The following is a 26,471-nucleotide window of genomic DNA, read 5'->3' on the forward strand; positions in this document are numbered from 1 at the left end:
CGGGCTGGGGAATGGGAGTAGGTGATGGAGGAGAGGCCCCTCAATTGGTAAAACAATTACATTTTGAAAGAAATTCACTTTTAAAATTGAATTCCTCAAGGCAAGGGAGTGTTTTCTATTTATTTTTGCATACTTTGTAACCAGCATGTCTGATGGTCAGCATAAAAGAATTTTGAACAAAAAAATTTGTTAAATGCATTTTTGCTCCTTGCTTTTCTTTGTCAGTATTAATTTCTTAGCAAACTACAATCCAGCTGTGGTGGATTTACTATAAATGTTAATCTAACAGTCCTAGTTTCTTTGTGCTAATGGCACTTTTCCATGTATTTTGTGGGAGCCAACAGACATTGCTTTTAGTATCTAAAGGGAAGAGTTGAAGGATCAATTCAAACTGTGCCCTATAGACATTCAATAAATGCAAAGGATACCAGTCAAAGAAAGGCAGGTTTAAATTTCCACAGATTCGGTTAGTTTGCTTCGTATAAATTGAAGGAAGAAAAATTGAATTCCTGGACATTTCTGGAGAGATGAAATCTTAAAATTCAAGGCTCCATTTCTCAGGATGAAGCACTAGATGAGTTTAATCCTTTTTAAAAAAATGAAACTTTAACACCTAAAGAACAGATTTAAATTGCATTTATGGCTGTCTTCATGCCAACTTGGACCAAAGAGCTATTTAGCAATGGTAAAAGCCCAGGAATATAATTTGAAAGAATCCAATTTTCAATTTTGGTTCTATAACTATGCAGAAGATTAAGCCAAACATATGTATTATGAAGGAGCATTTTAAGTTTTGGAGGCTTATTGTTTAAATGATGTATAGGATAGCATATTCAAAATATTCAGAAGCAGAATTTTAGATAAGAAAGGGGAAACAGGAAAACAGGTTCGGAGAGGATAGGAAATTTCCAGTAGGAATCTACAACTGGGTACTTGCCACAGATTAGATAATTTAAGTTCTTCTTTGAATAGTCAATAATGGGAACAATGTTTACATTAAATCTACAAATGCTCCTTTATCCAGGAAGAGTCTATCTGATAAATGATCATGTCATAAAGTTTGCTTTTGTTGCACTGAACACCTCATACTGTATACTGTGGATCAAAAGGAAAAAGGAAAATGGGATTTCAGATGGCAGCAATGAATTTCACTTTTGATTATGGGAATATACAGGAAAAGGATCAGATTATCTTAAATGCCTTGTCAGGGTTTGTAAATGTTGCTTAAAAAGACAACTTGAAATTCAGGGTTTCAACTTTTACTGATTACCCCTAAATACTAAGCAGATCTGTTTATTTACAAAAAGTTAGTGGGGGAAAAAGCCCAAACAAAGATCCTTGTCATTGCAGTGGGAACAAAATGGTTTTTTTAAATGCTTCCTTACTAAAACAAAATGTTATCAGCAAGTTGGACAGCTTATGAACCAATAAGTGAAACTTGGTAATAGTTCCTAGATGGAGTTTTTAGTATGAAAATTCATGGACAATCCACTAAGAAAAAGACAAATTTCACTAAAAATCAATATATCCCACTACACTCAAATAAACATTTATTTGTGCACTGCCAGGGAACACTATAGATGAAACTACCAATTTTAATTCATTACCCATCTCTATTTTTCACACTGGTGATATCTGCTGGTCTTTTAATGGTGTATCAAAGATTATACAGTTATTCTTTGAGTGGATCCACCTGAGAGTGAAGTGTGCTGCTGAAATACTTTGACTTTAAGAACTCCATCATCTTCTGCTGAGTGACAAATATTATAACTTAGCTATTCACCAAAAACTACTCAGAAGAAAGGATCACAAAACGTAAAAAAAGAAATAAAAATTAAATGTGAGGTTATCTCAAAGGTAAAATCAAGTTGTGATATGTTGTGAATGAGGATTCTACTCTTCTTTAGGATAAAACTCATAAACTATAGTACTCATATTTATAACTTGAACATTTAAAATTTACCCCTCTTCAGTAATGGATTTAAATTCTGCACGTACGCAAGTCCTTAATTATTACCATATCCCACAGTTCATTTAGTTCATTAGCATATGGCATTACTGAGATCAAAGTTACGGGTTCCCTTTCCACAAGGATCAGTTTTGTATTTTACTGTCACTGTAAATCCTTCTACTACTAGAGAAGTACCTGGGAGGCTCCGCTGTGGGGTCAGGCAGACCTGGGTGCAAACACCAACTCGACCACCTTGCAAACATGGGTAAGTTACTCAAGCATTCTGAGCCTCCGTTTCCTTGTATGTAAAATGCAGAAAAGCCTCATCTTGTGTTCATTACCTTGAGGTGGGTATTGATTGAAATATGTATGTGATGTATATAAAGGACTCAGGCCACTGGTGGGTATACTAGCAGGCACTTCATAGGTTCTGGAAGGTATTTAGGGCCTCCTGGCAGTAAGGAGATCCGAACATTGCATTCAGCACTCAGTGACACACAGTGATGGGAACCGTGCTTCTAGGCAAAGGCTAGACTCTTGGATGGGTGGTGGCAGCCCAGGATCCCAGGAGACTGTTTTATACATGAAGCATTCTCACGGCCACATTGGGTTTTAATTCTCTACTCATCCTCCTCCAAAAATAGCTTCGCAGTAGAGACACAAGAATATTGCTACCCTAACTCATGAGGCAATTCTTATATTTCCCTTGAAACATGTAGCTAATTTAATTCACTTCTTACCTTCTCAATTTTTTCATCCAGCATTCTGAAGAATTCTTGTTGGCTCTCAGAAATGTGCATGCTGAAAAACAAAGAGTAGTTAAGTACATGTTTCAATGCTTTCTTAAACCTGGCTCGCTCAAGTGAAAAATGCTGTCTCCAAATTTTGGGGCAGACCTTTATTTAGAGTAGACTTTTCCATGGAAACATTCTTAAGTTATATTAAAGATAAATGTTATTCCAGTAATCCTATAAATGTGTTTCACAATGGTCCATCAGCACATATGATTCAAGAAACACATTTTCCTTTCAATGTATAGATGGTATTTATAGAAATGTTTTTGGGAGGTACATGCCAAATTTTGTCTCCACACACACATTCATGATTTTAAAAAAGACAGCACAGGTGAACAGCACATGGCATATTTCAACTCTGTGTGTAACCATAAAAACAAGATATATTCTGATTATTATACTGAAATGTATATTTTACAAAGGTTGTCAGCATCAGCATGATACTCAGTTGACTGTGTAGGTGGAGGCTGGCGGTAAATGAGCTGAGAACACACAAATGACTGAATGTTGCCCCTGAATACTTTCTGCATTGACAGCAGCAACTGCACATCTTTGGAAATGAAATTCTGCTGGAATGTGGGAATAAATCAGGAAGCATGTTTGAGGAGCACCTGTCCTGTCAGTTTGCTTGTCCTACACCCTTTAATAGCAAAGTTGGTAGATGACTGACATGGTTGGTGGGCGGACAGCGTAAGATGAGAAGAATCACAGATGGGAGGGGCATGGGTAGGAAAGGACCTCAATGGTAATATGGACTTTTTTTTTTTAATTAAAGAAGTTGTAGTTTTACAGAAAAATAATTCATAAAATACAGAGTACCCATATAGCACCCTAAAATTAATACCTTGTGATATGGTCTTAATGATGTAGTTTCTACTTAGTAGATACTTGTGGGTGTTTCAAGGAGGTTAAGTGTGCTGGGATAAGAGAGAGGTATTACACAGCGTTTCTTTCAGTTACTATAAGTTCCTATTGGTTGTGGTGGCTGGAGGGGGTATGGAGGTGGAGGGTAGGCTTTGCAATAGCTTCTTCCCTTCAAGCCTAAGTGGGGGGAAAAGTTCCCTGGCATACCCCTTAGCATCATGCCTCATCCCCCCAAGTGACCCCAACCCTTCAGGTCTCCTGTCAGATAGTGGGGCTCAAAGGAGATTTTCTCCAGTGTGTAAAACCAAGATTTAAAATCTGGGAACACAATGACATCGGCTTTGATATAAAAGGAAAACAATGGAAATATCTGATATTAGTAATCAACTTTTACAGTTTAGAAAGCACTTTCACACCCATCATGTAATTTTGCCATCCTCTAAATGTAAATAAGGCAAATTTCTGTTTGAGAGACAAGGACAGCATTTGGGGTGATGAAACTACATTAAACAATCTCATCTCTGTAGAATCCTGGGCAGAAAAGACATTTTGAATAGCTGAACTTTCCCAGGTTTCTTATGATTTACTTCTTTAAGCACCAAAACATTTTGTTTAGCCACTTTGGTTGCAAACCTTTCAAAACAGCCTACTTTTAACAGAGACTATGTAGCAAACATTATTTAACTTTTGCTTAATGATTGGGACCATTATCATAAACTTAAATCATAATACTCTCCTATAATACTGTGATTGGTAGGGCTGGTTCTCCATATAAAATGGCCTTAAACTCCAGCACTATTGTCATTGGCCTGCTTTTGATATTTTCCTGTCTCATCTCTTCTTGTAGAGGTTTCAGCTTTCTTCCCAGTTGCTGCTTCTATCCCATGCTTAGAAACAGCACAGCCAAGTTTATTAGAATTGTGTCTGAAGTTAGTATAAACAGGGACTGAGGGAGAGCCTGGGGGCTTTCTGGTGAGCGCAGCATGTGAGTTTTCTGTCACCCATTTGGCTGCACAGATACCATTTGGATGTCCTTCTAGCTCTTGCTCAAGTTCTCAACAGTTAAGTTTGCAGCACAGCTCTGGGTCCCAGATAAGAAAGGTATTAATTACCTGCATTTATATATTTATTATAAACATAAACACACACACACACACACACATACATATCCCCTTTGGAAATTACAAGAGATCTCATAAAAATGGCAATTTAAGGATTTGGTGTTCACAGTGGAGACTCGCTGGCTATTAGTTTTTTAGCCTATATGGCCTTGCATATAACAGGAGGGCAATAACTATTTGTTAATTAATCAGCAAAGTGCTCTCTATTTAGATTTGTTGCGATTCATGACCCCCACTGAAGTAATACAGCATGTAAGCTTGGGCAGGTCGCAGGGCTCCAGATTCATTGTCTGTAAAACCAGAGGGTTGGTCTTGAGGCCCCTTTCAGTACTAACATTCTGTATTATTGTTAGTATATATTGTCAGTAACTTCCATTAACTCCCTTATTTAAGTATCACAACATGAAAACAGGTGTGTTTGGTTAGTACTCATACATATGCACCTTAGAGGGATGAGAGCGGGAAGTCTTAAGTAAAAGCAACTCTGCAAATGTGTCTGTGGTCTCTGATCAACAATGCACTTAACACGGCCTCAAGTGGTTTCCATCCATCAGGAGCCTGAGACCGGAGGTGATGGCCAAGGGTCTCAAGATGCATCTCTGATAAAACAAGCACAGGAACCTCAAGTGGTTTCAGTTCTGTGAAGTGTAACGATATACTTTCTAAAAACTTAAAAAAAATGTTTCCCTTGATTAAAACAAACCAAACAAAAGATACCCAGCCCAGAATCACTTAGTCAACACAGAGTGTTTTCAGCCCCACCCAAATCCTGAACTAAGTACAACCTGACTACGGGGTAGAGGATAGACTAGTCAGGAGGAAACTGCCATCCGCACAGGTGAGAAGCAGCTCCTACCAAACGTGGGCAACTGGTCCTTCAGTCTGGTGTGTCTCCGAGACCATACCCCAATAATACAGAAATGCTGCCTGCTTTTTTGTCATCTATGAGAGTTAGACCATGCCTGCCAGCCTCTGTCTCATTTCTTAACCTACCAAGAGGAGTCACTCACCAGACTGATTCACTATCTTGCTACCTTGGAATGCAATACGTGAATTGTGTTAGCTGAAAAAGGCTGAATGGAAGAGTGACTTCTTTATTATCAAAGCACAATGCACTGAATTAGCTCTTTCGATAAACTCCGTGTCACTGGAAGAGTGGCAGACACTGCCAGATAGAGCATACGCCCACAAGAGATCCTCCTTGTACGTGCATTGTCTCAGGTATGGCCTAATGTGAAAGCATGAGGTGTGCACTCCAGTGTTCCAGAGAGAAGCACCGTAATCTCTTCAACATGGGCAGATGGAATTTTTACTCTGAAGAATAAATTACCCCACATCAACTGACCCCCACCTGGATAAACACAGATGCTCTCTTCCCAGGTGGAAGCCCTACCGACACAGTGGCATTAATACTACTTTTTACCTTCAAGAGGACAAACTGCATTGTGGGTAACAAGCTGACTCTTAAATCTTTCCTGATGTACAACTGATTGGGGTGGGGGTGGGGGGGAGAAAAGCATGCTGGCTTTCCTTTCCTCAAGGTGTTGGAAAAGGATAATTGAATGTTTTATGACTTAGTTTATAGAGTATGAATATTTGATGCTAGAATTCATTACACTGAAAAAGATTCTTTTTATAAAACCTGTATGATGGTACCTGATTTAAGTATTAAAACTTAACCATTTTGGTAACTCCTATTTCTCTCTAATAACTGAAACTCAGTCTTGGAGAAACACAGTGCTCCACCAAGCACTTGTCTTGCATCTATCAGTTAGCGCTGGCAAAGTTCTCATGAGTTAACCCGGCTTTTCTTTCTGTGACTTTTCAGCTTCATGAAACTAGGGATGAAAACACTATGGAATCTTAATGCAAAAAATCAAATTACTGAATGGTGGACTAAATGAGCTTTTGAGCTAATTGACTTTAATTTTTAGTGACTTAAAAAAAAACAAAACCTATGTCAAAGAAGTATGAAAATCATAGTCCCAATCCCCTAATACTTCACTTGCAAAAATGAAATTCAGTTACCCAATGTGTTCCTGATAAATCTTGGCCTGAACAGTTACTTCTTCGTGATCTTCATTATTATTTTCGATTGGATCTCAGGGAAGTGGATTGATTCTCATTCTTATTTCATGACAGACTACTATTAGTAGTCCAAGCATGGTTCACTTTTATTTATTTAATTTATTAGTTTTTTTTTTTTTTTTTACGTATATAAGCACCCATGAAACCAAATCCAAAAATAAAAGCTAGAACTTTGACAATAACCTATAGCTAACTCAGCCTCCATCCCAAGACTGTGTTTCCCCCAGTCCAAGGTACCTTCCTTGCCTTCCTTTCATAGTTTTACTGCATCACTATGTTTACCTAAGAAGCACATTATTTATCTCAGTTGCTTTTATCCTTATAAAGACTCCAACAATCTAGGTAATCTTTTGGGACACTCTGTTTTTCTAATATTATATTGCTAAGGTCTATTGAGCATTGTGCCCTGCTGCAGTGTGTTCATTTTAACTGTTGTCTAATATTCCATTGTGTGAACATAGTGAATATAGTACAGTTCACTCACCCAATCTCCTGTCAAGGGGCATTTGGGTCATTTCTCATTATTCAGAAACTCTTACCATGCACTGGATACTGTAATAAGCACCGGACACACATTATTTCATTTAATCTCCAGCCCTAGGAGACAGAACTTTTCACCTTCATTTTACTCAGAAAACTGAAGACATTAGGTCACTTGCCTGAGACCACAAAGCCAGAAAGGATATGCTCTACATATCACATCCAATGAAGGTGTGGGGATTATCTGCCTTTATGGCATGGGATTGTCTTTCCATTCACGGGGAAAAAACAAATAAACCTTCATTTCTTTTTTCATAGAGCTGCATAATAATATAAAAATGTAACTTTTATTATATTTATAATATATATACTTGATATATATGATATATATAATATATATTATAATAAATGATAGTTTTCTTGATCCTATGTGTCAATAAATAGGAAACGTAAAACCCTTCTCTTGACCTTTCAGGAAGATTTTTTAGTTGAATTCCAGGCATCCGATGTTCTGACTTACAATTTAAAACATACACACATGCACTCATGCACATAAGCATGCCACTTTATGGAAAACAGTGGATTTTCTTATATAATTTTAATTTAGATGCAAATATAATAAACTTCTCTGAAAATTTCAGCACATGCCAGTTTGCAAAGCATGCAATTTCAGTGTGCTAAAGTTAGAAATAAGGGAATCATGAGAGGGATAGCATATATCAAATGGTTTTGATGCAAAGAAGCTCTGACTGTATAATCAAGTATCTGTTGTCCCCAAAGGCAGATAAAGTTAGTGTAGATAAAGGAGATAATTAATTATTCCCATAATTAATAAGAATACCATACTAGTATTACAAATACTAGGGACAATTAATAAAATTGAGAGCTGACAGGAGCTACAAGATATTTTGGGTCATGAAAATTGTTTAAAATGGAGAGTGATGAGGATTGTATAGCTAAGTGATGAAAAAAAAAGAGAGAGCGATTGGCAGTGAAGGCAATTTTGGAGGTTATCATAGCATAGCATTTACCTAAGGTGAAAAACCAGTTTTAGCATCACAGCGACATTGTAAATAAGTGGATTTTACAATATCTAGTTTTCTTTGAAAGTAAAAATTAAATCACTGATGTCATTCACCACTCCCTCAGTGTCCTCACCATCATATCATGGTGGTCATGGCTGTAGCAATTCCACAGACAATGAGCCAGGCTAAAGCGATTATGAACTAGGTTATCTTTGTTTCAATTCCCGGGGAAGAACCCAGAGATAATTTCATTTATCAGCTACTATTATATACATGTAATACATGTACATATATAATACATATATGTCACAGTCAAATTTATGTTGGGCTGGGGTGACCGTGTCAAATATACAAGTCTGATCAGTTCCTGGGAATTTCATTCATATTAAGGTGGAACACTATAATAGAAATATGTAGCCTCTGGGATAACACAGCCTCTTTGAAGAAAAGGAGGTTTGTTTCAAAGTCATACAAAGTATATTTCATTGCCAAGGTAGATTCAATTCTAGAGCAATCTAGAAAACTACAATTTGCAGAAAGTGGTACTCATTTTTCCTAACTTTTAAATTGTGAAATGCATAACATATAGAAAACATATAATGCTATTTGTACATTTTTGAATAATAATAATTAAAGCCATCCACCCACCATCCAGATTAAGAAATCGAGCCCCTGATCCCATAGTCTTCCTCCCACCAGAAAGAACCACCATTTTGAATTTTATGTCTTTTCATTTGCTTGCTTTTCTTTATTATTTTACAATGTACTTCTATACAACACATTATCTTAGTTTTGCCTAATTTTGAACTTTATATGAATGGAACAATATATGGGCACATACTGCAACTTACTTTGCTTCTTCAACCTTATACTATGGGACTCTTGATCGTGCAGTCATATGTGATGGCTTGGAGCTATGTACCCCAAAAAACATGTTCTTAAACTTAGTCCATTCCTGTGGGTGTGAACCCATTCTAAATGGGACGTCTTGATGAGGTTACATCAGTTAAGGTATGGCCCTACTGAATCAGGATTGGTCTTAATTCTATCAGTGATGGTCTTATGGGGAAGGTCACAGAGAGAGAAAAAGCTACAGGGGAAGGAGCCAGAAGCTGGAAGACAAACAGTAGGCAAAATAGAACTCAGGCTGAAAACATTTTTAGCTTTAAAAATAATATAAAGAAAACAGGAACTAGAACTTACTTTGCTCTGGGTTGATGAACTAATCCCGGAATCTCTTTATTAGTTTTAAGTCTTACATTTGAACTGGCACTTTTTTCCTGAAACACATAAGCACAACACATGTAAAAGACAAGTTCAGAATCAGCAACAAAACAACAGCACGAGTTTTCTTCACAGAGCTGTTAGATCTATTTGGGACTCTCCACAGCTGGTTACTTCAGAAGAGCAAAAGTCCTTCTAAGGATGTTACACAGTACAGGTAGAACCTGCCAGACATTTCAAGGGAGCACTAAGTCATGAAAAGAGGAATTAGCTTTATAACAGCTATGACTCTGTTTAGATAACAATGTGCCACTAATATTAATTCTCAGGTGGGGTTACTGAAAATACAAAGAGAATAACAGAAGATTCTAGTGTCAAACTGAGGAGGAAAAGAGTCAGTGAAACTCCAATGACTTACTGGCTGTTATTTACATGGAACGTGAGCTTATTTGTATGAAGTTAGTACTCTAAAAATATGGTAATTCTGTTAGCGTTTTTCTAGGAAAAGAAACAAGTGTTAGCATTCTCTTGCAATGTATCTTATCTTTCTACACTAAACTCAGGAATGTTTTAAGTATTTTAGAAGTATGAAATATATACTGTTCCCTCTGCTGATGTACTCAGGGAATAACAGATGAAATATTTTATTTTTGATAAAGAAGGTGTAAGAAAGTAGGAAAACTCCTATGCACTAGAATATAAACTCCAGGAGGGCAGAGCCCACAGCCTCTCCTCACCGCTCTATGGGAATCTGGCCTTTTGTGGGAGGTACTCAGCTAATACTGATGGCATAAATGAATGATGTCAATAAATGTTTAACTTCTTTTTAAAAGACAGAGTTAACAGTGGCTCAAATGGAGTCTCTCTGCAGGACTCAAGATGCAGGTTTCCTCCTTTGTGCCTGTTTGGATTAAGCATTGAAAATGGACATACTTGATTTGACAGACTCTTGTACTTCTTCCCTCTTATCACATGACTTCCCAAACTTGTTGAGTTTAAATGAAACACCTCATTTTAAACATTGCTAAGGCAGGAAAGCAGCATCTTATACAAAGAACACAAATGATATACAATTGCATTCTCTTTGTATTTAATTTATTAAACTGTACCCTTGTAATTACATTGCTTCACCAAATCTTCCTTGAAAACCATTTTCTGTGATTGCTGAGGAAAGAATGAAACCCCAAGCAACAAAGAACCAATGGATGGGCAGGGCAGACCCGCCTAAGAAAGGAGAAAAAGTCAGTCCTCATTACATCACCCACTGGCCTGTATGTTCCAGGAAGCCAAAGGCTCGAAGGTGAGGCCGAGGCAAAGGAGGAAAAACAGGTCCAGATTTCCCATTAAATTACACAAATAATTATGAAGAGATTTCTATGTGCGTATAATTTTACAGAGATCTCTATCGCACATTTGTAATGTAATTTTTGTTTTTACAAATTATCACTTACCAAGATAACAACTCAGTGAGCACATACTATGAGCCAGGCACTATTCTAAGTGATTTACATATGAACTCATTTTAATACTCAAAATTATTTACATTTATTAACTCATATATATGTCCACAATACCTCTCTGAGACAGCCACTGTTATCATCTCCATTTTACAATGAGGAAATCATTGTAAAGGTTCTTATCCAAGATCATGTAAGTAATCAGTGGAATTGCTGGGATTACACTGATTTAAACTCAAGCACTTTGGCCCCAGAGTCCATGCTATCAACCACCAGGCAGCAGTTCTCAAACTTTTTAGCATCAGGACTCTTTTATCTTTACTCTCCAAAATTTGACACATTTCATTATAACATGAAAAAAATGCATTTGTTAAAATTGCCATTGATTTCATCAGGAAAGTCTCTGAATATTGAGAAGCTGTCAAACTTATGGTGGTAGAAACAAGTTTGCCAAAATTCTAATTTTCGGTTTCAAGTTTGAATTTTATCATTGGCAACAAATACTGTGAAATGTTTTCCATTTTCCTTGAAACAGCAGGCTTTCTTTGTGCATGTTTGAGAAAATGTATGCCACATACCCAAGTCTGAATATCCATAATTTGTCTGCTAGGCATTTAAAAGAAAATAGAGATGGTGCACCATAAAAAAACAACTGCTCGTTCATCTTGCAACTCAAACAATTGCAGAACTGCTTTTCTTTGAGATAATCATCTTACTTGGGCATGCAGGAGAAATGCTTTATACATACTTCTGATGTCATCACACAGAACATTAAAAAGATAGGCATCCAAGCCACAAGATTTAACAAAATTAATTTTTACTGCTTCATCAAGGACATTCTTAATTGAAACTGGGATTTATTTTTCTACTGTGAGCGCATGGTGGTGTGGAATATAATGACTACCAATAAGGTTTGATGCCACTGCCTTGATTTAGACTCAGGGACCAGAAGTGTTACTGAATGTTGCTTTTGCCTCATCAGAACAAATGTGAACACAGTGAAAAAAGGCATATAACTTCTTTCCATTATTATGAAACAGTTCTGACGTCCTGGCCTCCCTGAAAAGGTCTAAGGGACCCCAGTAGGTCAACAGACCACAGCTTGACCATAGTTATTTTGAAAAAATTAACAGCTTTACATGAGGTATAAAAGTATAATTTATATTCTATAAAAGCCCTCATTATATATGTACAATACAATGATTTTAGTAAATTTAAAGACTTGTGCAACCATTATCACAGACCAGTTTTAGAACAGTTCCTTCAACCTGAAAAGTATCCTCATCCCCATTTGCAAGTAAACCCCTGTTCCCATCCCAAGCCCCAGGCAACCAGCAATATGCTGTCTTGTAGATTTGCCTTTTCATTTCTTAAAATGAAATCATGCAATAGTCTTTTGTGGCTGGCACTTTTTGTGTAGCATAAAGTTTTTGAGGTTCACCTGTGTTGTGGCATATACCAACATTTTAGTTCTTTTAATTGCTGAAAACACCAATATGTGAATATACATTTTGTTTATCCATTCACCTGCTGATGGGCATTTGGATTGTTTCTTGTCTGTGGCTATTATTAATTAATAATGCTGTTATGAACATTCACATACATGTCTTTGTGTGGATATATTTTAATTTCTCTTGAGTAGCTAGCTATTGAGTGGAATTGTTGGGTTCTGTGGTAAGTTTATGTTTAGCTATTTAAGATATTGCCAAGCTGGTGTCCAAAGTGGCTGCACCATTTTACATTCCTATCATGGTGATTCCAGTTTCTCCACATCCCCATCAACACTCAGTACTGACATTTTTATTATTGCCATTCTAGCTGGTGTGCAGTGGTGTCTTATTGTGGTCTTTACTTAGTTTAAATTTATTTATTTAGATTTGTTCTCATATTTCTTTGTACCCTCCACAGCAGCTAGATCTTACTACACGGGAGCATTATATATTTACTCTTTGGCTGTATTTGCATGAAAAAAGTCAGTTTTATATTTATTTATAGCCATCATTAAACTTCTACTTTGGAGTTTGCTTGTTGGGGAAAGAGGAGGGCTAAAAAGATCTGTCTCTTTAAATGACACAAAGAAACAAAAAGAAACAAAACTACCAAGGGCTGGAGGAAAGAGGAAGTTGGAAGAATCTGTGGGGATGTGTGTTCAATATTAGAAGCAGCTCAGATAGAGTAAACCCAATAGAGGGGTGGAGAGCCATGCAGCTACAAGGAGTGGGGGAGCTCCAGGAATAGGAAGAAGGAATTAAATTGGGACATGATGGAAGAGGTAACTAAGATACTGTTTCTCTTAGCAAAGGAAACTATTACAATGGTATCTGATACTTGTAAAGGAAGTGCTCTACCTAAAATAAACTGGGACCAACTAGGACTAAGTTGAAGCTATGGAGTCTCATGCAGCTTTTACAGCCTAGCTTTTTAAATTAAGATCCATCCACATCTGAAACAGAATCATCTGGGGTGCCTGTTAAAATATAAATTCCTCCCCAGTCACGCACGCATGACTTGCACGACTTCCCAAGCATGAATCTCTGGGATTGAGGTTCAGGAATCTGCATTTTAAATAGGAGCTTCTTAGTCAAAAAAAAAAAAAAAAAAAAATTGAGAACTTATATTTCAGAAGAAGACACCTTTGTACTTAGGATTCCCGCATTTAGTCTTCCACAGAGTGGTTTTCAAACAGAGTCTGGGGGTTCTGCAGAGCTGCTTCCAGGGTCAACAGGGAAGCTCACCAGAGTAGCAAACATTTAAACTATTTTAGACTAAGGGGCTCCATCAATTGAAAAAAAGCATCCATCCACTTCTTAAAAATGTTTTCAAACTTCTGCCAGGAAGTGACAGGTTTGTTTAAACAGCAAATCAAACAAATTTCTCCGTTGAAATAATTTTATTTCTTTATGAGTAGAACATGTTGTCAGGGTCTGGAGTGAACTTACTCCTAGTTTCTCTGTTGCTGAAGACAAATCAAACCAACTTTATTTATGCTCTTGCAGTGAGCTCACCAGCCTCCTGGTGGACTCTCCCAAAAGAGAAGCCAGAATCCTAGGAGGAAGCAACACAACATGTCCAGGAGCTGGAAGAAGACACCATCCCTGTTTGTAAGAGAAGCAACTCCTTTTCTCTCTCCACGTCTTTGCATTTTTATCTCACTGAGTCTGAGAGGATTTAGTCAGCCGTAATCCTCTAAGTTTCCCTTTAGAAGTTGGTTCTGGGTTGGAGGTGTGGGAAGGAATCTTGCTTTCTTTTTCTGGGACTGTGCCAGTTTGAATGTATTATGTCCCCCAGAAAAAGCCATATTCTTTGATGCAGTCTTGCAGGGCAGACGTTTTGGAGCTGATTAGATTTGCATGGAAATGTACCCTACCTGACTGTAGGTGATAACTCTGATGAGATATTTATATGGAGGCGGGGCCCCACCCATTCAGGGTGGGCCTTGATCAGTGGAGCCATATAAATGATCTGACAGGCAGAGGGAACTCGGTGCAGCTGTGAGTGATGTTCTGAAGAAGAGCTGCAGCCAAGAGGGATACTTTGAAGAAAGCACAGGAGCTGCAGATGAGAGACAGTTTGGAGATGGCCGTTGAAAGCAGACTCTTTCTCCAGAGAAGCTAAGAGAGGACAAATACCCCAAGTGCAGCTAAGGGTGACATTTTTGAGGAACTGCAGCCTAGAGAGGAATGTCCTGGGAGAAAGCTATTTTGAAACCAGAACTTTGGAGCAGATGCCAGCTATGTGCCTTCCCAGCTAACACAGGTTTTCCAGACACCATTGGCCATCCTCCAGTGAAGGTACCCGATTGTTGATGACTTACGTTGAACACTTTATGGCCTTAAGAAACTTTGTAACCAAATAAACCCCCTTTATAAAAGCCAATCCATCTCTGGTGTTTTGCATTCCAGAAGCATTAGCAAACTAGAACAGATTTTGGTACCAGGAATGGGGTGCTTTTACTGCTGAGTTTGCAAATACCAAACATGTTGGAACAGCTTTTTAAATGGATAAGGGGAAGATTCTGGAAGAATTGTGAGGAGCTTGATAGAAGAAGCCTAAACTCCTTTGAAGAGACTGTTTGTGGAAATATGGACTCTAAAGATACTTCTGACGAGGCCTTGAACAGAAATGATGTGTTGTTGCAAACTGGAAGAAAGGTGATCCTTGTTTTAAAGTGGCAGAGAATTTGGCAAAATTGAGTCCTGGTGTCAGATGGAAGGAAGAATTTGAAAGTGACAACTTGGAATACTTAGCTGAGGAGATCTCCAGACTACGTGTGAAGGATGTACCCTGGCTTCTCCTTGCAGCTTATAGTAAAATGCGAGTGGAGAGAGATAAACTTAAAATTGAACTCTTGGGTTCAAAGAAACCAGAAGCTGATGGCTTGGAAAATTACAGGCTTCCAAGGGGTGGAATCCCAGAAGCTACAGCCCAATGAGTGTATGTTACCAAACATGGAACCCAGCCGCCATTTCAGTACAAGCCAAGACTGGAAAAGGAGTTAAGCATAAAGGACTTGTGGAAAGTCGTATTGTCTGATGGCTTTGACCCCTGGTGCTTCATGTGAAGCCAACAGAATTTTTGCAAGATCTTTACAGATGGAGCTGCTGCCGGTCAGGACTGGAGGAGAAAGACAAGGAACAAATTGAAGGAAAAATTTCTTCAAAGACAGAGCCATGGAGGTTGAGGTCTGGAGTCAAGAGGTCTCAGGCTGAGAGAGCAGAGCAGCCCACATGCATGGAAAGGGTGAGTTTGCCCTGGAGGTCGAGGGTGGGCCTTCCACCTCGATGCTCAGGAAATGTTCTGCCACCTCAAGCCCCAAAGAGGGTGGAGCACATTCCCAGGGAATTGGGGAGAGCCTGGCTGCCACCACACTGTTCTGAAGGGGTTGAGCGTGTGACCCGGAGATGGAAGGGAATCCGGGAGCTGCCCCTATGTTTGAGGAGGGTGGGGCCAAGAAGGTGGTCTCCCCAGTGTGTGGAAATGTTGGAGCACTCGCCTAAGCGTTTGGAGAGGAAAGGGCTGCCAAAAAGGCCCTTAGGAATGGTTAGACTCCCACTCTCTCAAGACCCAAGGATACAACCTCATTCTGTAAATGACTCTCAGACTTTGAAATCTAATGGAGTTCGTCCTGCAGGTTTTAGGAACTGTTTTGGTCCTGTTAACCCTGTTTTCCTTACTTTTTCTCCTTATGGCAATGGGAATGTTTATCCTACGAATGTCCCTTCTTCGTATTTTGGAAGCACATAAGTTCTTCTAAGTTCACAGATCCACAGCTAAAGGAAAATTATGCCTTAGGACCGACCATGCCTATAATTGATTTTGATGGAATCTTGTATTTACCTTTTGTTACTGAAATGATTTAAATTTCTGTGATATTGTGATGAGATGAATGTATTTTGTATTTGGAAAGAATATGATTTTCTGGGGTCCAGGGGGTGGAATGTGCCAGTTTGAATGTATTGTGTCCTCCAGAAAAAGCCATATTCTTTGATGCAGTCTTGTGGGGCAGACGTTTTGGTACTGATTATATTTGCATGGAAATGTGCCCCACCCGACTGTAGGTGATAACTCTGATGAGATATTTATATGGAGGCGGGGCCCCACCCATTCAGGGTGGGCCTTGATCAGTGGAGCCATATAAATGATCCGACGGGCAGAGTCAGATCACTCTGTGCAGCTGTGAGTGATGTTTTGAAGAGGAGCTACAGCCAAGAGGGACACTTTGAAGAAAGCACAGGAGCTGCAGGTGAGAAACAGTTTGGAGATGGCTGTTGAAAGCAGACTCTTTCTCCAGAGAAGCTAAGAGAGGACAAATACCCCAAGTGCAGCTAAGGGTGACATTTTTGAGGAACTGCAGCCTAGAGAGGAATGTCCTGGGAGAAAGCTATTTTGAAACCAGAACTTTGGAGCAGACATCAGCCACGTGCCTTCCCAGCTAACAGAGGTCTCCCAGACACCACTGGCCATCCTCCAGCGAAGGTACCCAATTGCTGATTTGTTACCTTGGACACTTTATGGCCTTAAGACTGTAACTGTGTAACCAAATAAACCCCCTTTTATAAAAGCCAATCCATCTCTGGTGTTTTGCATTCCGGCAGCATTAGCAAACTAGAACAGGGACCAGCTGTAGGAAGTTCTGTCACAGAGAGAAATCCCAGAGGCCAGATGAATGCAGGAAGCTGGAAGCCTGGAGAGAAGCAGCAGGGTTGAAGAAATAAATAGCTCCTGGGACTGCTAATGAGGGACCCGCCCAAAGTGAAGACACAAAAGCTCTAAATAAGAACCCTCAAAGGCCTTCCCTACTCAGAAACTGTGTGTGTGTGCACGCACACACATGTGCATTTCAGAAACTACATAAAAACTAAAAAAAAGGTAAATAATTTGATAACTAAAATCAGGAGATTTGGGGGGGGGACCTGGGCGGGAGGTATAGTCTTTTATTGACTTACAACTGTGTATCTTTAATACAGGGATTTCACTGAAACTAGGTAACTGCAATCAAACCATCTTCTCTAGATAAGAAAACATATATTTTTTTAAGTTATGAGAGGCTATAGTCCATTATGACATCTTTGAAATGAAAACTCTGATTTATTTTGATTGTCGGGTCATAGTTTGACTTTTCCACTGATGCGAGGTTTTGGTTTGCTTTTTCTGAGGGGTGGGGAGAACCTATTTCAAAAACCCAAAATACATGGTCCATAAAAGAATGTAAGCTCCAAGACTGCCATGCCAAGAACAAAAAGTGCACACTAACCTGCATTATTTCCTGGAAACCCCATCGATTGTGTGTATGTGTATTTTTTAATAGGAACTATAAAGTAACTATAAAGTAAATAGAATCATTCCAGCTTTTAGGAAGTACCCACAGGGTGAGAGTATTCTCTAAGGAACCAATCTCATTTGCTGTTCTATATTTGATTTCTCAAGAGTATTTGCATGAGAGAGGACACAGCATCCTTCAAAGACAAAGGAATATTTATCTTCTGTTTTTTGAATGATGCTGATTAGCTGGGCCACCATCACTCTACTGGGTTTTACAGATGTTAACAATGAATGGCAAGATCTGAGCTGCCAGATTCAACTGTTGCGAGAAAGGAGAGGACATCGCCAAGGATTGTCTGCAGGCTGTACAAGAATGCTAGTCTTTGGGGAGAAATCAAGCCTTGCTGATTTCTTGACTTTGGACTTCTTCTAGCTTCAGAACCATGAGCCAATAAATTTCTGTTGTGTATGCCAACCCACGGTATGGAATTTGACACAGCAGCCTGGCAAACTAAGACAGTTAGGGTACATTTAAAAGTGACAGAAACCCAACTCAAATTTCCTCAAGCCAAAAAAAGGAATTTATTGACTTATCTAACAGGAGTAGATCTGATCTCAGAAATGATTGGATAGAAGTAGTCAAGCAATGCCCTCTTTTTCCCTGTCTCTTGGCTACACTTGTCACCTTGGTTTCATCTTTTCATGATCCCCTGGTCACCCTGGATTCAATCCTTCCAACTCTGTGACCCAACAGGAAAGAGGGTCTTCCCGACTAGCCCCAATTACAAGAATCCAGGGAAACCCTGACTGGCTTACCTTCAGCCATGTGCCTATTCCTATGGAAAGGGAGGTGGCATCTGTTACCAAGAAGGTGGCTTGCTGGGAGAAGAAAAGCAATAGCTATCATATCTTTTATTCTTCTGCTTGTGGACTCTATTATTTTTTTAAAAAAGAATTTCTATTCATATACATATTTATAAAACCTTTTTATGTTCTCATATACAGGAATTTCATGTTTTTGACTAGTGAAAGCAATTGATTTTTTCATCTATTATTTCTTCCACCGCATCTGGAATGAGTCCTGGCTGATTCTAAATGTAGCTTCTTGCCCATATACTCTCTTCCACACCCTCTACCCAGCAGCAGTCAGAAGTCAAGAGTAAATGTGAAGTGATGTTTTAATAGTGCCCCCAGGCTTTCTAGCTAATACAAGTGTCAGCTCTGTCATGGTATGATTGTTTTACAATGTAGAGTTGGTCACTAGATTTCTGTACACCATCTTGACAGTCAATAACCAAATCTGGCATTGTTCCATTATTGATGTACTTTTAGCCCAAGGCTACTAGGAAAAGACTGGTTATAACTAGAATGGATTGAAAATGCTCTCTACAATTGAAATATGGTATTTAAGCAGTAAAGAGTAAGCACTACTCTTTTTCTTTTCTTTTAGAGAAATGTGCTTCCAGAAATATCTTCATTTCAAACTTTGCAGGCAGAATTGATCCTGAAATGCATTAAAGGGGTGTGTTTACCATGAGTTTATTTGCTTATCATTTCTACCTTTTAGAAGCTTTCTAGAACAATACCCATGCTGCTCTTTCTCCACATTTGCCTCTGAATTTGGTGAGTATTCCCACAAGGTGCTTGAGCCCAGCACCTGTTGTTGATAGGGGACAGTGGTGGGACTGGCGCCCGTGCAGCGGTCTGACGTCATCACAGCGCGCCCAGAAGAAACGATGGGAGCACGTGAGCTCCATTCCTTGCCTCGCTCATTTCTTTTCTGTCTGAGGTTCTTTTATGAAAACTCTTTCAAATTAGGAGTTCATTAGCGACATAATAAGCCTCAGTTTACTAAGCTTACTTTATGTAAAAAGGCTTCTAAATGTTTGATCTCATTTTCTTCAGGCTTCTCACTCCTAATTTCTACTAGGAAATAAATCTTAGCTCCAGCTGCTTTTTCCTTCATGCCCTGTCTCTCTGCTTAAGTGAAACACTAACTACTACAATAAAAGGCCGGGGGCGGGGGGAAAGGGTGGTATTGGTGGTAGTTGAACTAGTATGATAAAACATGGTCAAATACATGTTTCAGAGCTTTGATAAATCATACACCCTGAATATCACGTAATTCTCATTTTCCCAGAGAGAAGATCCTCAAAAACATGTCCTGGCAAATTTAAATACATAATATTTTAGGGATGTATTGAATCTATCAGATGACTACTTAAAATTTATAGTTAATTTAGCTACACAAATATATTAAATTCATATATTATGTAAAAATCATATTAATGTAGAAATGTTACTTTTTCACACTTATACTTCATGAAACAATTTAAACTTTTCAGATGCATCTGACTTCAAAGTTTTTACAATCGCTTAAAGTCACTAACTTTTTGAGTCTGTTAAAGTTTCCAGGGTATATCCTCTTCACTTCTGATTTGTTTCAAATAAAATGCAGTTTGAATTTTTGGATGTTGCAATCTTGAAAATTTAATTCCAAGCCAAAATACCCATTTTGTAGTGGTGATCTCCACACTGTTCACCACTTACTGTATTATTAATCTTTCAAAAAAATTGTTAAAGAGCTGTGTACAATGACACACAGACTTAGTGATTAGATTAGAATGAATTTTTTTTTCTCATTCAGAAACAAAACTGATTTTGTCAGGCAATCTCTGTAAGTATCCAATGATCACTGACTAAAGCTGTTTTAGGCTGATGTGTCCCCCTCAGTATTGTGTTCAAAATAAAGAAAATGAGAGAAGGCTCAGTACCCCAGAGACTCAAATACAAGGTGTGCCAATCTGAATGAATTGTGTCCCCCAAACGCCATTATCTTTGATGTAATCTTGTGTGGGCGGACCTATCAATGTTGATTAGATTGTAATTCTTTGGGTGTTTCCGTGGAGATGTGCCCCACCCAACTGTGGGTGATGACTCTGGATAATTTCCATGGAGATTTCCACCATTCAGGGTGGGTCTGAATTAAATTACTGGAGCATTATATAAGATCAGACAGAAGGAGCAAGCTGCTACAGCCAAGAGGGACACTTTAAAGAAAGCACAGGAGCTGCAGATGAGAGACATTTTGACAATGGCCGCTGAAAGCAGACACTTGCTCCGGAGAAGCTAAGAGAGGACAAATACCCCTAGTGCAACTAAGAGTGGCATTTTTGAGGAACTGCAGCCTAAAGAGGAACATCCTGGGAGAAAGCCATTTTGAAACCAGAACTCTGGAGCAGATGCCAGCCATGTGCCTTCCCAGCTAACAGAGATTTTCCGGACACCACTGGCCATCCTCCAGTGAAGGTACCTGATTGCTGATGTGTTACCTGGACACTTTATGGCCTTAAGACTGTAACTGTGTAACCAAATAAACCCCCTTTTATAAAAGCCAGTCCATCCCTGGTGTTTTGCATTCCGGCAGCATTAGCAAACTAGAACACAAGGTGACACCCACTTTTCTTAAGGATAATTTCTCAAAAAGCCTTGTTTTCTGGCATATACCACAGTGTAAATTCTTACTACATGAAAGATAATTTAAAGCTGAGCTTTTACCATAATCCAAGGTTTCCTGAAAAAATTGAATAGAAATCTTAAAGGCTTTCTCTATTTCTCAAAATTTCATTTCAGCATGCTACTGAAACAAAAGCTCACAAATGTGAATGCCACATCTGCTGTCAAGTAGTCATTTGGTAGAAAGCATGCTGAGGGCAGAAAACAAACTAAACCAAAACAAAAACATGTCTGCTGGTCCATTTGCCAATTTACTGTCCCCCATTCTCTCTCTTTTATTCAGAGATCCATATTATGGAAGATAAAATTCTAGAGGAGAGAGACAATCAGGCTTAATTCGTTTCTTACACAAGGCCATATGTAACGGAGCCCTTAGCTGATCTTCCTGTGATAATACGACAATGGAGAAATACAGGTTTTGATTCCTTGATACTTATATTCTCTTATAACAGTAGCAACAACAATTAAAATAATAGCTGCCATCAGTGGTCCCCTTCTCAGGTGCAGATGCCACACTAGGCCATAAATGAGTTAGTACAGACAAAACACCAAGCACAGGCCCTGCCATGTGGTAAGAGCCCAACAGATGTTGGCAATTATTATTGTTATGACTAATAACAATAACTTTTTGTCATTTAGTCTTCACAACAAGTATATGTAGTATTATCACACATGAGAACATTAAGGAAACAGAGGCTCTGAGATTTTGTAAGTTATCCAAGGTCAGAGAATTATTGGTGAAAAGAGGATTTTTTGCATCTGCCTCTCTTTCAATAATTATTTTGTATCCTTAAAAAACAACTATATCTATATAAGTTAATTAGAGTGGAGGTAAGGAGCAGTCCACATATCCTCTAACTCAGAGAATTGGAAGAGACAGCCTTCTCTTCCAACACTTAAAGGTAAGGTGGAGGCCAGGAAGGCACATGTAATTTTAGTAACACAATTTGTCATTTAGAAAAGATACTGCAAAGTGATAAAATTCTGGTAGAGCCTTATGCACATAGCCGCTGGAGCCCTGGAAATGCCACCTACCCCCTACCCCATGGCCATGGCTAAGAGCAACTGTCCATCTTAACTCAAAGCAAGGCAAGGCAAGGCAAGTAATATGAAGGTATAAAATGGCAGGGAGCAAACAAGAGGGAACGGTGGGACCAGATACAACTGGTAAGAATATGCCCTCTCCAAAGGCATTCAAATTCAAATTTTCTAAAAGGTTATTTATGCTAGACAAACAACACATTTCCAGTGGTATGCTGGAGCTGGCTCCTACTTTTGAGAGATAATTGTTAAGTGTTCAGGAATTTTGCAAGCAATTGTTAGTAGTCTGAAATCAGCCTTGGTGGGAGCATTTACACTATGGGAATTGGCAGACATTACAAATTGGGGTGCTTTTTTTTTTAACCCCCATAAAGCCAGTTAATCAGCATACCACTGCATATGTATGAATTAGATTTGTTTGCCATCTCTACTTGAGCCCTTGTTCTAGGTTTTTCCATGGGTGTTCCTGACCAGGTTGGGGTGTTCTTACATAATTAAGTGGCAGCTTTTTCCTCAAATAAATACTCTATATGTGGTCAAGAGGAAACCACAATCCAGGGGAGTGTTTTGGATGGGCCAGATGGGGTGTTAGTATGTCTTCTTTTTAAAGATTGGGTTGAGAAGACCTGAATTCTTGGATTCCCTAGGCTCACGTCCTAGGACAAACTGCTGTGCCGTGATCCTCTCCACGTGGCCTCTTCCTGCATTAATGACAGTGGGATCCTTCCCCATCCCTAGTTCCCTGTTCTGTCACCCCCAGCCCCAGTCTCCAAACAAGCACCTGGTTAGTTTCTATCATCATTGTTCCCTGTAAAAACCCTCCAAATCAGGGAGTTGTCTCTTTAAGAATTTTCTTTGTAAAGAGAACACTGTAACCTAGAATGGATCAGTGTTCTTTGTGTAACCTTCCAAGCAGGAAAGTGCAGCCTCTGACCAAATTTGAGGCAAATAGAATTCAGCTCATCTGTGCACAACAGGACATGCAAACCTACTTTAGAAAATTCTCACACTTTCATTTAATGACTGCAGAGGATGGAGATTAGAGACAAGTTGCAATGGGAACTGCTGCTCCCTTGTCCAAATTAATGAACCACCAACTGTTCTGCTGCTTCTGTATCATCCAAACAACTTCAAATCCTTCCAGAGACTATGAACGGGAACTGCAGAAGCCAGTCAAAGTAGCAGGAAACACTCCATCAGCCTTGTGAAGAAAGGAAAGAGAAATAACCATGATGACACCCTCACCCTCTTGGGGAACCACTCTCTCCCTCACTGTTCCTGACACTGTTTACACATGCCTCCTCTTACTGCAGCTTGTTTTAAATGCTTCAACAAAATAGAATGTAAGCCCTTGTAAACAGTGATAGGGTCTTATCTGTCCTTGTATCCAGTTGTTGAAAAGGATAGGTACTCGATAAATGTTTGTTTGAGGACTGAATGAATGAACATTTGCCCTCCCTCACCCATGTGCTCTTCTGTTCAGCAACATCAATCTCACTCAAAAGGAAGGCAGGCACAAAAAGGAGGAGGATAATAAGAGCTGGAGTACTGAGAGGGGCTGCCAAAGGGAAGAGAGAATGCTATTTTTAGCAGCCTTGACCAAAATCACATTTGCACTTCTGTGGGAGAAGAGGAAAGCAAGGAACAACATCCATCCAAGCACATGGGCACCCTCACTTTTTAAAAAAATAAAATATTATTCTGATATACTCACACACCATATAATCCATCACACCCTCACTTTTAAGAAGCTGTGTTGTAAGAACATCTTGGCATTTTGTTTGGTTTGGTTTTTTTTAATAAAGTTATTTCAAGGAAGGAAAAAGAGCTTAACATACTTTAACTCTAAATACCTTTGAAATATTTTCATTATAAATGTTTTGTTAATAACAGTAATAGATGTCAACAGTTACTCTCTCAAATGTAACACTCATCATGTCACGTGAGACCTTCTACGTCACGCACAACAGAGGCTGGAGGGAGTTTTTACTTCCAGCCTCCTCCAAGTATCTTTTAAAAGATTTTCTTGTTTACTTCATCAAATCTATGAAATGCCCTCTCCTTATTTTTATACACACCAAGATCCACATTAAACAGAAAGCAACTTTGTAGACAAAGAGCTGTTAAAATATTTACTTGTAAGTTTCTATGTCTCCAATATATCTTAAAAAAATAATTGGCATGTCACATAATCCATCAAACAACAGTAATCTGCAGATTTAACTGTGTTGGGAAAAACTACACAGCCTATAAAAGGGAGGGCGTTAGATATGTGGGAATTTAACAATGTGTAATTTCACACACGCAGAGCCTTTTACATGCTCATGGACTTTGAGACCTCAGAGTAAACTAGCTTTGTGAGAGGGGCTTGGCTTGTTTATGACTCTAACGGTGCACCACTTTACAGGGGGAGAGACCCACCTCTTCAGGGAGAGGCAATGAGATCAGACTAAACACCGAAAGTGCAAGGGAACTAGGAAGAGTGCAATGGCTTACTGAGGACAGAGCAGAGTTCAGAGGGGGGCACACGGTGAGGTCTGCAGAGCCAGGGCCTGGAGGGGGCCAGATCTTCAAAAACCAGGCTCTGCCTCTCACTGTCAATTTTGCAAGTAACTTAAATTCTCAGAGCCTCAGTTTCTTTTTCTGTAAAATGGGGTAAAAGAATCTATCTCGTTAGGTATCATTCTCTCATGAAATGAGATGAAATAAGATAACACAAGCACCTGGCACATGGTAGATATTCAATAATTCTAAGATATTATTAATAAAATATATGAATTTATCCTCATGACGTATTAATCTGTTGTAAACTTGGTAGTGGCAGTAGTAGTATGTAGTGTCTCTGAGCCATTTTGATTTGAAAAGTAATCAGGTCAACCTGAAAGTTTTGTCCCAAAACACTTTTCTCCTAATGTTGTGGAGTATTAGAGAGCAAGGAAGTCATCTCTAAAGATGGTTTAATCTAGTCCCTTCTTCAGTGGTAACTAATGTCTAAAGAGATTAAAGGACTTGATAAAGGTCATACTGTTAGTGGCAGAATAAAAAACCTGGTCTTTAATCCAAAGCTACTTCCTCTCTCCTGTGGAACTTCTGTAAATGGCAGAGTTACAAAAGCAGCAGAATGTTCAAACCTTGCCTTCTAAATCTGGGCTGTGTGCTCTGTAGCAAGCAGATGAAACATCACATGCACTGTTCTGTGAGAGCTGCTGGATACTCACTCAGCTCACATTTACTGAATGTTGGTTATGTGCCAGACATATTTCCAGGGAAATCCAGGGGTAGGCTCAGAACATGCCAGAAAAGAAGCAACAAATAGATCTTAAAGCACGAATAAATACACTTCAGACACCATTTACAGCATAATCAGGTAACGTGCCTTATTGGGCAGGTCACAATGAGCCACTTCCAGGAGACCTGGGCCCAGAGATCCCTGGCTGCTCAGCTACGAGTGGAGCAGTAGACAGCTTTCTGGAAGCTCTGTGCACAGGGCTGGGGCTGTGGACTGTGGGCTTCAGGGAACTGACAGGACATTTTAGCTATATCACCCCAAGGGCAGGTGGGAATCTCCAGAGAAAGTACATCATGTCTGGTTTGGGGAGAGCCAAACTTCCCGCCAGCACTTTGTGAGTCAGATGGGGAAAGACAATTGAGGGTCTTGGCACCCAGAATGTACTTTCAATTAATAGTCCTGATTTCAGTTTGGCATCCCGACCCTGCGATGTCCCCATTTGGAACTGCCTGGCTTCAAGGAACAGGGAAGGGGACCTGGGAGTCTAACTGCTTCTTAAACAGACTTTCAGTGAATCCTCCTTTTTTAGCCCCACCCTCACCTCCATTTCCAGAGATACCTGGGGATAGCAATTCCTGAGCTTTTTTCATTCCACAGTGTAAATCGACTTTCTTGGGTTTGCTCCTCTGCTTTCCCTCTTACAAAATGTTAATACTGTTACTCTCTTTCTTGTTCTTATTCTTAGAGCACTATTATAATTGTGTCAAGCCCCTTAACTGTTGTTTCATTGGCATTTCAGGAGAGTTCTGCCAGTTCTACCTAATGTAGGCTGGGCATTTTGCATTCAGTGCCTAAGGCTACAAATGTATGAAGCAATGAGGAAACCACATTTCAGCAACTTCCCCAAGGTCTCACAGAG

General features: G+C 39.2%; 1 protein-coding gene across 1 annotated transcript in view; it reads right to left on the bottom strand.

Moving 5' to 3' along the window:
• Nucleotides 1–26,471, bottom strand: part of C2H1orf21 (chromosome 2 C1orf21 homolog) — a 247,779-nt gene that overhangs the window by 18,375 nt on the left and 202,933 nt on the right. Inside the window, exons 4-5 of the mRNA XM_037825181.1 lie at nt 9,527–9,603; nt 2,692–2,752 (exon numbers count right to left, since the gene is read on the bottom strand). Of these exons, the coding sequence (XP_037681109.1) occupies nt 2,692–2,752; nt 9,527–9,603 (138 nt within the window). The remainder of the gene's footprint in view (nt 1–2,691; nt 2,753–9,526; nt 9,604–26,471) is intronic.

The sequence above is a fragment of the Choloepus didactylus genome, chromosome 2, assembly GCF_015220235.1.
Source record: "Choloepus didactylus isolate mChoDid1 chromosome 2, mChoDid1.pri, whole genome shotgun sequence".
In the NCBI taxonomy this organism is placed as follows: domain Eukaryota; kingdom Metazoa; phylum Chordata; class Mammalia; order Pilosa; family Megalonychidae; genus Choloepus; species Choloepus didactylus.